The sequence below is a fragment of the Paramormyrops kingsleyae genome, chromosome 8, assembly GCF_048594095.1.
Source record: "Paramormyrops kingsleyae isolate MSU_618 chromosome 8, PKINGS_0.4, whole genome shotgun sequence".
Classification (NCBI taxonomy): domain Eukaryota; kingdom Metazoa; phylum Chordata; class Actinopteri; order Osteoglossiformes; family Mormyridae; genus Paramormyrops; species Paramormyrops kingsleyae.
Window position 1 is genome coordinate 40,720,053 of NC_132804.1, and position 14,786 is coordinate 40,734,838.

At 41.6% G+C, this 14,786-nt stretch overlaps 2 protein-coding genes across 3 annotated transcripts in view; both read right to left on the reverse strand.

The window, feature by feature from the left end:
* LOC140592358 (chitinase-3-like protein 1) overlaps nucleotides 1-14,786 on the reverse strand; it is a 137,532-nt gene that overhangs the window by 85,550 nt on the left and 37,196 nt on the right. The window lies entirely within an intron of this gene.
* Nucleotides 1-14,786, reverse strand: part of LOC111839630 (contactin-2-like) — a 144,867-nt gene that overhangs the window by 5,242 nt on the left and 124,839 nt on the right. For both annotated transcript variants that reach the window (XM_072715872.1, XM_072715873.1), the window contains 6 exons: nucleotides 6,201-6,321; nucleotides 5,620-5,778; nucleotides 4,259-4,408; nucleotides 3,907-3,977; nucleotides 418-652; nucleotides 72-184 (listed from right to left, as the gene is read on the reverse strand). In XM_072715872.1, the coding sequence (XP_072571973.1) occupies nucleotides 72-184; nucleotides 418-652; nucleotides 3,907-3,977; nucleotides 4,259-4,408; nucleotides 5,620-5,778; nucleotides 6,201-6,321 (849 nt within the window). The remainder of the gene's footprint in view (nucleotides 1-71; nucleotides 185-417; nucleotides 653-3,906; nucleotides 3,978-4,258; nucleotides 4,409-5,619; nucleotides 5,779-6,200; nucleotides 6,322-14,786) is intronic.

Consider the following 14,786-nt stretch of genomic DNA (forward strand, 5'->3'; position numbering starts at 1 on the left):
TAGGTTTGCTACTGAAATGCTGAAAGTTATTTACTGTGTCACTCTCAGTTTTTAGATATGTGATGTCTGACCTCATATCCTCGTAGAACATTCATCATCAGTAGTTGTGCAGGCTCCCAGGACACTAATATTTCAAATGCAGTCAATGCCGTGACATTGATCTTTCGGGGAGAGACAGTAGGCTCTAGCAGGGGATGAAAAATAGAACTCAACTAAGGGCATTGGTCTACTTTTTCTTCATATTGATGTAAACCAAAATACATTTAATTCTGTTTTGACATATCACTACTGCTTAATATCCTGCCTTAAAGAAATATCCAAAATGTTGCATCTAGTACTTTTATGTCGCAAGTTATAGCTCTTATATTTTCTAAATGCCTATCTCCCTATTGTCCTAAACAAAACTTGTGCCCTCACCTTCCTCTGCAGAGTGAACCACAGCCACCTGACTAAAGGGTCCCTCCCCCTTCTCATTGTATGCCCTGATCTTCACCTCGAAGGGACAGTAGGGGGACAGGCTCTGATTACTGTAGACGTAGCGTGAAGACTTAACGTTGGGAATCTTCACCTCCATCCATGTGGGGGCATTTCTTTTACGGAAAGCCAAGATGTAGCCAAAGCCATCTCCATTCTGATACTCCCGTGCCATAGGCTGAGGAAATAGTAAAAACAAAATGCTTTTGTTCTCTTTTTGAAGTCCTTCTTTTAATATATACTACTACTAATAATAATAATAGTAACAACAACAACAACAATTTCTTGCTAAAGAAATTTAGGGATGGGCCTATTTTGTTGACCATGGAAGAGCTGGTGCTCCTAATAAAGTGGATGAACAGTGCGTTGCTAGGTGATTTCTAGGATGTTGCTATGGTGGTTGATAGGGTGTTGCTAGGCATAACTAGATGGTTGCTATGGTGCTTCTTGGTGGCTGCTAGGGTGTTGGAAGGCGTTGGTAGGGTGTCGGTAGTTGGTTGCTTGATGGTCGGTATGCAATTCCAGGTGGTTGCTAGGGTGCTGCAAGGTGGTTGCTAAGGTGTCGGAAGGCGTTGCTAGGCTGTCTGTGGCTGGTTGCTAGGTCGTTGCTAGGCGTTGCCAGGTGGTTGTTAGGGGGTTGCTAGGCATTAGTAGATGGTTGGTAGGGTGTTCCTATGTGGTTACTAGGTTGCTGGTAGGCATTACTAGGGTGATACCAGCTGGTTTCTAGATGGTTACTAGGCATTACTAGGCGGTTGCTTGGCGTTGCTAGGAGGTTGCTACACGTCACTAGATGGTTGCTACAGTATTGCTAGGTGTTGGGTGAGTAGGCCTGAGGTTGACTATTGAGTCTTGTAGCTGTGGCAGGAACAGTGGCCGAATAGGAAAACTTTGATAGAAATGCATTGAAATCAATGGGAGAGAACAAGGGATGAAAGAGGAGTGCGGGTCAAGATGGTGGTCATAAGGTGTTAGGTGATAAGAGCTGATGTTGAGTAACTAGTATTGTTGCTGTGGCATGAACATTGGCAGAGTAGGAAAACGTTGACTGAAATGCAATGAAGTCAATGGGCCATTCACTTCCATGAAAAAACACGATCCTTACTACTCTTCACATGGTTAAACACAGGCTAATGCTAGGTACAAGTTAGCATTCAATGCAATCCTATGACATTTTTAGTGTGTTTGACCGTGAATAATGTCGCCATGGTAACATAATCTGCACAAAAAAGTAATAGCACACCTCACACCATGAAGGACTCACTTTTGATATATAGATTGTTTGGCTGCACGCTATGGTACGACCTACATTAATTGCCCAAAATCACGGAAGAATAATAAATAATAAAGTTTCGACTTTGAGAGGGAATTGCACGCGATCCGTAAGGAGTACGGAGACAAACGATATGTCAATCCGTCCAGCTAGGCAAGCCCTACGATTTGGCACCGTGCTTTTCACGGGTTAAGCGCAAATTCGGAAAATGTAGTTTACTAGATGAAGAGTAATATGGGCCTTTCATTGACATGAATAGGCCCATAATAATAAATAAAGTTTTTTTTTGACTTTGAGAGGTAATTGCACAAGATCCGTAAGGTGCACCGAGACAAACGATATGTCAATCCATCCATCTAGGTAAGCCCTACGATTTGGCACCAAACTGAGCTCCGTGCTTTTCATGGGCTAAGCGCAAATTCGTAAAATGTAGTTTACTAGGTGAAGAGTAATATAGTCATTTCATTGACATGAATAGGCCCATAATAATAATAATAATAATAATAATAAAGTTTTTTTTTAACTTTGAGAGGGAATTGCACGTGATCCGAAAGGCATACGGAGACAAGCAATATGTCAATCCGTCTGATTAGGCAAGCCCTACAACTTGGCACTGAAGTGAGTTCCCTCCATTTCAATGGCTAAGCACAAATTCGGAAAATATAGTTTACTAGGTGAAGAGTAATATGGGCCTTACATTAACATGAATAGGCCCATAATAAATAAAGTCGATTTTGCGAGGGAATTGCACTCGAGCCGTAAGGTGTACCGATTCATCCAATATGTCAATACGTCCGGATAGGCAAGCCCTACGACTCGGCTGCAAAACCATCTCTGTTCATTTCAATGGGTAAGCGCAAATTTGGAAAGTATTGTTTAATAAGTGAAGAGTAATATGGGCCTTTTCATTGAAATGAATAGCCGCATAATAAAGTTTTTTTTTACTTTGCGAGGGAATTGCACGCAATCTGTAAGGTGTACCGAGACAAACAATATGTCAATCCGTCCATCTAGGCAAGCCCTACTAGGTGAAGAGTAATATGAGCCTTTTCATTGAAATGAATTGGCTCATAATAATAACGACAATAATAGCAACAGTAATGGCATAGATCAAACTAAATTCGATTTAGACTTACTATCATTTAAATTATTTGTTTTGTGCACATTATCCTTCACCTAACTAATTAGTTATGGACAGATTGCTGGATATTAAAGTCCAGTCCTAAATCCACCCCTCTAAAAGCAGGAAATCCCATGTCATCCCTGGTCAGGATATCAATATTTATTTAACTTCATTCCTAGCTTACATACAGTTCAATACATTTTCACATAACTCCCCAGATAAAGAAACTATATGCTGTTATTATAGTGTCACGCCCGGCTCCGTACGATCCTTGTGTGTGCCATGCCCCCTCATTACCTGGTGTCAATTCCTGGTTGTGATCACCTGTGTCCTGTTATTTCTGGATAGTCTTTTGTATTTAGTCCGAGTCTCAGTCTGTTTTCCCCAGATCCGTCATTGTAGTGTCATGTATTGTTATGTGCAGTTCCTTGTCCACCAGTCTTCCTTTAAATAAACCCCGTCTGTCCGTATTTGCGGCTCTGCTTGCCTGCTTCTCCGCTTGCCCGCTCCACGCACCCTGACATATAGCTGTCATTTATGTTATTTTTATGTCTGATTTCTGTGTAAAATAAGGTATTTATTGTCCCATATTGTTGCTTAATAAACTTCCTCCATTTACTTACATCCATCAAACTATTTATCCTGTCCTGCGTCATGGAAACCTGGGCAGCATAAGGGAAGGGGAAAGGGGAAAGCCCAGGATGGGATACCAGCCTGACTACGGGCACTTTAGAGATATCAGTATGACTGATGGCATGTTTTTGGACTTTTTAAGTTTTTGGGAGAATACTGCAGCATCTAGAATTCTGTGCAACATAGGGACAATATACAAACTACATACACACACAGCAGGGGCCAGACTGAGATCACGGTGTGTGGGGGCTATGCTATACACTGCACTGCCCCTCCTCCATTACCTTAAATATTTTAATTGTTGTTTTTAATTAATCAAATGGATTACAATTAATTAAGATTAAAGCTTTGTAATTTCATGCTGTGTTATCCTCTTTAAAAAGGTGACAAACCAAAAACTTACTGTCCAGGTAATGATCAGCTCATGTCGGTCTCCACCTCCTCCTCCAAGACCACTGGGGGCCACAGTGGGAGCTAGTGTGGGTGGCACAGTCAACAGCAAAAGCACAAATTTACCACCAAGATTGCCTCTAGTGGTTTTGTACTGCAAATGTGCAAGGTTCAGAAAGTAATAATAATAATAATATCCTGTTAAATAATGTGGATCACTTCTACAAATTAATAAACATTACACATGCACAGTCCTAATCAAATGATATTACATTCATTAAACCTAACTGTTTATTGGGACTAATTAGAATTAATCCCTTGGGAATGTTCATTATGTTCCATGGTTTAGAAGGAATTGGCCTGACCTGCTTGATGAGTTCGGACAGTTGGTGAGGGCATGCTGGGTTCCCCACTACCCAGAATATTGCTAGCAATGACATGAAATTCATAGTCCATCCAAGGCAGCAGACCAATCACACGTGCTGACTCTGCATTTCCTTCAATGTTTGGCGGATCTGTGTCAGTAAACATTATACAAGGAAGAGAAAACTGTTATACAGGCAAATTCTTTGGATTTATGAAATTAGGATAATTTAACAGCACATACTGTATACTGTACTGTGATCTTAGTCATACAAAATGTTTAAAGCTATTTATCTGGGTAATTAATGTATATATGCTCAGAAAAAAACACAAATTAACATCAGACAGGCAAATTAAGAGTAAGACAATAAAAACTAGCACAAAAAGTTACTGATATCTTATGGGATGGCTAGAAGAATACCACATCAGGTCTTAAACCTCTCTTCAGGGACATCCCAGCCATTTCATTTATGTGTTACATTTCACCACCAGCTGACCAGCTAATTAATTTAATTAGTTACATAACTCAATGAGGTATTAATTAGCCATTTGAGGAATGCTAGTGGTCGAGTCACAAAATACATTTGTGTTTTGGGATAATTTTAAGAGAGCCATTGAAGCACACTTTTAGAGACATAGTTTTATCATTGTTTTCAACATAAACATAAAGATAATTTAAATATAATTTTCTTTGACTCCCTAAGATGTTTGCACAGTACTGTATATGGCCATTTTTATTTAGGAGACACAGGGAGAACATAAAATCCCACAGAAACTCAAATAGGCCCAATGTAACTTGACTCCTGTGAGGCAGGTATTATCTGCTGTGCCTCTTACTTATTCATCTAAGACGTAAAACATTATTATAGAGTATGCAAATGACTGATGCAAAATATATGAATAAAGAAGCTGTCCGTGGGTATCGTCCTAGTGGTGTTCTGAAACATAACATGAATAACATGCTTGGAGGTGAAAACTGTTTGTTTCAAGCCATCTGCTGTCTTTTACATGTAACGAGAGGCAGAGGAACCATACTAATGAGTGCAAATATGCGGCATAAGAGGATTTATTAAGCTCGGATAGAAAAAATACTGCCGTTCATATTGGCTACAAGAAGAATCCTATAAATCTTTTCGTTTTTCAATAACAATTCTGGCCCTACTTACCACAATTATTTGTATCAGACACAGGTTGACAAAATACTACTGTATGAGGTTGCTTTTTGACATTTTTGTAATATTGAAAGGAATTTCACATTGCATAAATTCATTAACATAAGTTGAGAGTAAACCTGAAGGTATGAATATTTATTCACAATCGGGTTAGTATTCTCTGTACACATATAACACATTAGGCTGTATACCTGTTTGCATTTGCTTCCAGTCTTGAAACAACAGTGATCTGCCCATAATGATATACTTTCCAATTGGACTGTGATTATCATAGCCCCGGCTCCACCCCAACTCCAGGGCTGTTGCATTCACATCCTTTACAACTACTCCCCCTGGAGGGCCTGGAGGACCTTTACCAGAACAAGCCATTGATTAGCTAGAGGCAATATTCAAAACATCGTTGACAGATCTTAATAATGCTCACATTTTCATATATATATTTCTTTTTATGTAAATTTTGCTGTTGAGAAATTATAGATCTCATGAAATATTTCTGCAATATAATACAAAGTGATAGACATATTTCACAGGTGGGTGAAACTATAGACTGTTAACTGTATGCAAATAGATTTTTCTGGTGGTTGGCACAGATTGGGTATGTTACAGAGGCTAATAAATATCCTGTGTGTTTTTACTTTTTTACCTATGGGTCCTTTTGGCAGATTTCACAATTGAGATATTGTTGTCAAGGCTTCAGATCCTAAAGCTTGCTGTAATCTACATTAACTGCATTTAGGTATACAGATGCATTCACAATATTTGAAGCCTTTACCTCTCACCACAAGTTTGACTGAGGCAGAAGCATTGTCCACCACTGTCTGTGCCGTGCAGGTGTATGTCCCTGCATGCCCTAACTGGCCATTTACAATGACCAGATCACCAATGGTTTCTTTCTGCAGAGAGGAAGAAGAAGGATAAGAGTATCCATTGTCATGAAAAAGAACACAAGGCATATTTATATTCATCCTTAACTATTTACAACGATCAGAAGTGTATTTCCTGAAAGTTTCGTAATGAGCCGTTGTAATGAGCTGGAGAACTGGTTTGTATATGAAGAGCACATTTTAATGCAAAATGGATCTAAAAATCGAACTAGCATAAAGCATAAGTTTCCCTAACTGTTCGAACAGGGCACACATGCACATCAACTGGGGTCGATGCAGTGATCAAAGTTAAACAATTTTCTCTGAGTAGATATAGGGCTCTAAATGCACAATCAGATGACCACGTAATTCAGTGATGCCATTACTTAAGCTGCTAATGACTTCCCACAACCTCAGGACTACATAGACAGCTGCTGTACCAAGGGCAGGAAGAGAGAGGGAGGAAGCTCAACCAAAAAAATTAAAGATTCAGTGTCCCACTATCTATCAAGGCAATCAACTGCATCAATGAATTTCAGCTGCATAAATAAACATTTCTTACCCTTCACAAATTTCCTCCACAAGTAGTTTGTTTTATGGTATTTATTGTCCCATATGTTTACTTGATAAACTGAATGTTTGATCAATCGATAATTAGAAATGTTTCTCAAATCCCTTCAGATCAAAAGTAGTTAATAATCAGTGATGGGGCGGTAGCGCCGCTACATGTAGCGAAGCTATTAGTTTAATTTAGGGTGACCAGATAATCCATGTCAGGGAGGACACTCTGAGCTAGGACAGGAATTGTAAATTACCATTTCAATTAAACGGACCTGGATTTCACTTGAGCACCGAGTTCTTGCTGTGTGTTGATTGGTCAGTTTCCTATAAGCATGCATGTGTCACTAATGCTAATGTAAAACAGCTGGATGAGTCTTTCAGTCAAGGAAACAAACCAGTCAAAGCACAAGAAGCGCTGAACTCTTTAGCCGAGCACAGGAGCCTTTTAATTTGGAAGTAGTTTGTAAAACCCGAAGTAGCTCAAAATGTCCTCCCTGACATGGATTATCTGGTCACCCTATTTAACTACATTTTCTAGTAGCTTGCCTGTAGCGTTGCTGATTTCTAAATCAAATAACTTTCCAGTAGTTACGTTATTTTTTTGATCAAGTATCGACGTAGCGTCCACAAAAGCTACAATTTCCAGGACATGTCTGAGAAAAGCAGAGGTTTCCTCTGCAGTATGATTTTGAAATGCAACAATCTATCTCGGGGTTTAATCACCAGATGGCGTTTATTACACCCGTATTACTGCAACCCACACACTCGCACTGCCCACCGTGCACGTCGCCCAGTTTACTCCTCACACACACAGTGGGCGCACGCACACATACACGCACACTACGTATAACAATAAACATTAACGATTATACATGACATAACACACAGCACATTTATAATGACACAAGCGATTACTGAGAACTATTTACAAGCTGGCATCAGTCCAACATGCTGCGCTGCCCGTCGGTACCTCCGCGCTACAGTATTTATTTACTCATAGACTTTGCCCAAATTCTGTCCTGGGTTTTAACTAATTAATAAATAAAAACACTTAAAAGTAATGAAAATGAGTCCAGCTTTAGCAATTTGTTTATGCATCCACCTTAGTTATTAAAAAGTATAGATACAACACAGGGGTCCCCTTCCATCCCATCCCCCCAGCACTAAAACATGTAATTCAGGACTTTGATTCTCATTTCAGTTTGGACCAGTTCATTTGCTATTGTGCCAATAAATTGATTGATTTAAACCTATAGCCATGTCTTGCCCATCAAACACTAAACAGTAGCTTTCATTTGGTACTAAATAGTTTGTTTATTAGAGTACTGGTTTACCTAGTAGTAGGCCAATATTTTTTTTTCTTGTTTTATTCCCAGAAGTAAGCTTTTATTTATGTCTCGATGCTTCACATAACACAATGTCTACACTGTTAAATCATGGGTTGTTCTTTAATAAATGTCTTAACCAGTGTATCTGACTGTCATTTTGCACTGATCTGGTATTAGGTTGGTACAACGTGAAGTAGCTTCTGATGTAGAAGCTACTTTTGCCATATTGGTGTAACATAGCTTGCTATATTTCTATGGGTGGTAGCTTTTGTGTAGTGAAGCTTAATTTATTGTTGAGTAACTGATAGCTTAGCTCACTACACTTTACAAGTAGCTTGCCCAACACTGTTAATAATCTTGCTCACAAATTTACAAGTGCTCTGACCCACATCATTCTTTATTTGAACTATTGTCTGCCATTCTTTCACAGAAATACAGAGGTTGCCCATAATAGATCACAAAAACACTGACACTCTTTGTTGGACAACATAATAATGATAATAATCAGTGTTGGGGAGTAACGAGTTACATGTAACGGCGTTACATAATTTAATTACAAAAAAATGTAATTGTAATCTGTTACAGTTACTAGAGAAAAAAGTGTAATTAAATTACAGTTACTTATGGAAATATTCATGATTATGGTTTTACAACCCCAAATCAGAAAAAGTTGGGACAGTGTGGAAAATGTGAAAAAAAAAATAAAGCAGTAATTTACAAATTTCCCTTAACTTTTATTTCATTGCAGACAGTATGAACACAAGATAATTCATGGTTTTTTTTTGTCAACGTCATTTGATTTGTAAATAAACATCCATTCTTGCCATTCAGGCTTGCAACACATTACAAAAAAAGTTGGGATGGGGGCAATTCAGGGGTAGTAATGAGGTATAATAACTAAATAATGATGTGATTTGAAACTGGTGATGTTAACAGGTGATCGCAATCATGATTCGATACAAAAGCAGCATCGAGGAAAGGCCTACTCCTTTAGGAGCAAAGATGGACAGAGGATCGCCAGTTTGCCACCAAGTGCGGGCAGAAATCTTTGAAATGATGAAGAAAAACGTTTCTCAAAGAAAGATAGGAAGAGATTTGGGCATTCCTCCCTCTACAGTGCATAACATAGTGAAAAGAATCAGGGAATCTGGAGAAATTACCGTGCGCAAAGGCCAAGGGCGCAAGCCTAAACTGAATGGCTGTGATCTCCGAGCCCTCAGACAGCACTGCATTAAAAACTGTCATTCATCAATAAATGATATAACTGCGTGGGCTCAGGACTACTTCAGGAAGTCACTCTCAAGCACTACAGTACGTAGTTACATTAGGAAATGCCAGCTAAAACTGTACTGTGCCAAAATGAAGCCCCACTGCTGTCGACTTCTCTGGGCTCGGAGGCATCTGGGATGGTGCATTGTGCAGTGGAAACGTGTATTGTGGTCAGACAAATTGGTTTTTCACATCTTTTTTGGAAGAAATGGACGTCGTGTGCTGCGGACCAAAGAGGAAAAGGACCATCCAGACTGTTACCAGATACAAGTCCAAAAGCCAGGGTCTGTCAGGTATGGGGTTGTGTCAGTGCCTTCGGCAAAGGTAACTTGCACTTCTGCGATGGCGCCATCAATGCTGAGAAGTATATCTCGGTTTTGGAGGAACAAATGCTGCCTTCAAGATGACGTCTTTTCCAGGGACGCCCATGCTTTTTTCAGCAAGACAATGCCAAACCACATACTGCACACATAACAAAGGTATGGCTGTATAAGAAGAGGGTGCGGATGCTTGACTGGCCTGCCTGCAGCCCTCATTTGTCTCCTATAGAGAATGTTTGGCGCATTTTGAAACTGTTTCGCACCTAAAGCGTTGTTTGCAGGAAGAATGGGACAAACTGCAACACTTAGTCACTTGATTTCTTCGATGCCTAAATGTTTTTTAAGTGTTGTTAAAAGACAGGGGAACTGTACAAAGTGGTAAATGCTGTACTGTCCCAACTTTTTTTTGGAATGTGTTGCAAGCCTGATTGGCAAGAATAGATATTTATTTACAAATCAAATGATGTTGACAAAAAAAACCATGAATTATCTTGTGTTCATACTGTCTGCAATGAAATAAAAGTTAAGGGAAATTTGTAAATGACTGCTTTATTTTACTTTATTTTTTTTATTTTGCTTTATTTAAATTACTGTAGTTTCAAGATGGCGCCGAGTATGGTAGCCTCATGGTGCGTTCGTTTTTCTCTCGGAACTCAGAAATTCCGAGTTGAGTGACATCACGTCCGACAATCTCCCGTTCGAGCTACCCACATCTCGGAACAAACATGGCTGCCTCCATGAACACGTTGCTGTGTGTTGCTTTATATTTTAGCAGATTTGGAGTTTTCCAAATGGAGAAAATGGAGAAATTGAGATTTTTCCGAGAAACAAACAAGAAACACGAACTAGTCAAACCACATTAAAGGCTTTATAAAATATTTTAGTACATTCATAGCGATATTCTTTTTTTGAATGGTAAACAAACTACAAACAAATCAAGTCGCCATGTTGAAATTACGTCACAGGGGCAACTCGGACAACAAAATCTTGTCCGACTTCAACGTCATAAAAGAGGCGTGTTTCCGACGGGAAGTGACGTTTTTCGTGACGTTTTCATCCGAGTTCCGACTTGGAGAGAAGGGTCCAGCTGCAGACGCCTGTAGAGTGGAGCTCCACCGGAAATACGTCACCTCCACAGGAAATACGTGATTTTAAGGGGCGTAAAGTGGAGCTCCACAGGAAACACGTGACATGGAATTATTTTTACATGCCTGTGTTGACCAGCGGGGCCTCCGGGTTAATGCTGTCTGTTACGAGAAAGATTAAATTACTGGCACATGAGTGTGTTGATTGATTTTTTTTAAAATTTCATTCTGTTTGTTGTTGCTGTCTAAATAAATTTAGCAGTTGATTGAATATAATTGTTACATGTTGATCATCATTTATACAACACATACAGGGCTGCATATAACTGGTACGCAAGTATGCATTCACCTTTAAAAGCGATACGTGCGGCAATCGATTGCTGTGACAGTGTAAATGCGTACGTATTTTATGTGCATTTGCGCTGATATGACAAGAAAATACCGTGCATTTCAACCTATATACCGCAAATGAAGTACGAATTAGCATATACAGGTTAAAATGCACAATAATTTCTTGTCATATCAGCGCAAATGCACATAAAATACGTACGCATTTGCGCTGTTCCAGCAATCGTATATAGTATATGTTTATAACAGTTAAGGCAAGACCAATATATATATTAGTAATGTGTATGGAAAGTAACATAATAGCAATTGCGTATGTATGGCATGTTTATAACTGCTCATCTTATGACCAATATATATATTCCACAAACTAGATCAGACCAGATATATATATATGTGTGTATATATATATATATATATATATATAATTTCTCTAGCGTATAAATGAACAAAAATATACTTTTTGAGAATTTTACAACTGAAATTCCGCTGTAACACACAGTTTGGTCACGTGTTTCCTGTGGAGCTCCACTTTACGCCCCTTAAAATCACGTATTTCCTGTGGAGGTGACGTATTTCCGGTGGAGCTCCACTCTACAGGCGTCTGCAGCTGGACACTCTTGGACTTGGAGAGAAATAATCTCATCAGTGCTCAGCTCTCAAGTGCTTGTTTTGTTTTTGTTAGTTTTTCCTGTTTTTTGTTTCTCAAACACCATCAGTTTGACCAGGAATGAACTGCTGATCATTCGGCAAAACACTCCACAAAATTTTTTACCAGATTTTGAGTATTCGGACGTTTTGCTGAACATTGTAGTTAGCGGAGCCGCGGCACTGTGGAAGCGCTTCAGGACGCGCAGACGGGGGAAGCAAGCCGGCACGCTCGTGAAACTCAGATAACGCGGATTTCGAATGCCGTTGCCTAGCATCCATCTGGCGAATCTCCGCTCTCTTTCGAACAAAACGGATGAACTTCTTCTGCTTACCTGGATCAACAGGGATTTTTCAAACTCTGCTGCTCTGTGTTTCACGGAAACCTGGCTGAATGATGCCATTCCAGACAGCGCGTTAAGTCTGCCGGGCTTTCAGCTGTTTAGAGTGGATCGCGACGCAGAATCAACGGGGAAATCGCGCGGCGGCGGGACGTGTTTCTACATCAACGAAACGTGGTGTACAGATGTATCTGTGTTAATGAAGATGTGCTGTTCCGATCTAGAAGCGCTCATCATTAACTGTAAGCCATTCTACGGAGTTTTGCTAGTTTATTCTCGTGAATGTGTATATTCCTCCGCAAGCACATGTGAGCACAGCCTTACAGAAACTCGCTCATCTCATCACAAAGACTGAGCGACAACACATTTTAATCATTCTCAGGGATTTTAATAAAGCAAATCTCTCATATGAACTGCCAAAATACAGACAGCATGTTACATGTCCCACCAGAGACAGTAATATACTGGATCACTGTTACACAGCTATAAAGGATGCATATCACTCTGTCCAACGAGCAGCCTTGGGACTTTCTGATCACTGTTTGGTTCATCTCATACCGACCTACAGGCAGAAACTGAAATCAGCTAAACCTGTATTAAGGACTGTAAAACGTTGGACTGATGAAGCAGAGCGGGATTTACAAGCCTGCTTCTGTCTCACTGATTGGTCTGTTTTTGAAGCTGCTGCCAACAATCTGGATGAACTCACGGAGACCATAACATCATATATCAGTTTCTGTGAGGATATGTGCATTCCTACCAGGACCCGTTTAATCTACAACAACGACAAACCATGGTTCACTGCAAAACTCAGCCAGCTCCGTCAGGCCAAAGAAGATGCTCGCAGGAATGGGGACAGAGTTCTGTACAAACAGGCCAAATACACACTGGAAAAGGAGATCAGAGTGGCAAAGAGTAATGAGGGAATTATTAATAAAATAAAGGGAATGATTCTATAAGGCTGTAACTAATCAAAACGAGAACTGACTGGCGCACCGGCAAGGCAAGGCTACCTAATCAGAAAAGATAGGGGGGGCGACAGAGAATATCAGCGGCCCCTACTTATCTTTTAGCCTTCCAGAAGGACAACTACGAGCCGGCTGGAGTCACACATGTGGTTGTCACGTAGACGGACAGTACTGAGAAAGGGGGGGGGGGGGAGATGCCCAAAGGGCTTTAAAAGGGATACAGCTGATACATATGGCAGAGCCTCCTCCTGTACATGCTGAATGTACTGTATGTCAGACGGCCGCTCCCTGATTATAATCAGTCAAGAGAATAAACCGGTGATTTGCAACTTCTCCCCGTGTCAGCTGTGACTCTCTTCTCATCCACGGACCCGGTGGAGACGCCGTGCTCCAACAATTTGTGGGCTCGTCCGGGATCCCCAGGAGATTCGCAAGATTCGGCTAAGTGGTGACGCGGCCTACTTGGACACAGAGAACTGCGAGGCGCCGACTAGAAGAGGTAAGCAGGCCCTCTTAGAAACCAGGTGATGGCCCCCAACCCCCAAGTGGCTCCCACAGCAGGACAATATCCGGCAGTGGAGGCAGGGGAGTGGGACTGGTACCCCTCCTCACCATGACGGTTCCCGCAGGGGAGGCAGACCCTATGCTGTCCCTTATGGTCATGGACAAAGAACTGCCATTTCTGGTAGACACGGGAGCCACGTATTCCACTCTTAATGTGGTTCCACAACAACATCATCTGTCTACCTCAACAGTGACCGTTGTGGGTTTCTCGGGGGTAGAACAGAGACTGCCAGTGACTAAACTGGTGAAGGTTGCGGTGGGAAAACAGACCTTTCTCCACCCGTTCGTGGTGTCTTCTTCCGTTCCAGTGAACCTCCTGGGACGGGACACGCTGGTGAAGCTGGGGGCCTCGATCCTGTGTAGTGCAGACGGACTGGCGGTCACCCTGCCGGAGGGCACTCGCCTGCGGTGCGACGCCCGCACCGCGGGCTCGGGACAGTGGCTGGTACAGCCGGTCCAGAGTCAGGTCCTGGCAGACATCTATTGGGGCCTACTAGAACCCAGCCTGACTGGCATCCTGGCGGCCTACTCAGCGTGGTGCCCCTGGATCTCACTCCTAGAGCCCTATGTGCCCCCACCTGACCCTCCTCATGTGACCCTTTCCTACGACAGGGATAGTACTGATTGGTATGAGGAACTGTTTGTTGAGCAACTAGAAGGCCAGCAGTGGCAAGTTGCCTCTGAGAACTTATATGTGGGTCCCGAAGGGGTAGCCTCAGCCACACTGCTCACCCCAGAACAGCTGCCATGGTACATGATGGGACAGGAAGCTGTCCCACGTGTCTCTCTGGCCCTCCATCCCAAACACCAGGCCAAGGATTTAGGCCCGATGGTGAAACGGGCCAGAGAAACTGAGGACTGGGTACAGACCCAGATCCCACAGGTCTCCTTCTTGCCCTCCTGCAGTACCTATCGCATACAGGTCACAACACAGGACACAGCCCTCCTGCAACATGAGCAGATAGCTAGAGATCACGGATGTGAAAAGATGGACCACCCAAAGGCGGCGGCCCTTCTGGCGTCTCTGCCAGATTTGTTGTGGTCCACCAGCCCCACAGATGTAGGT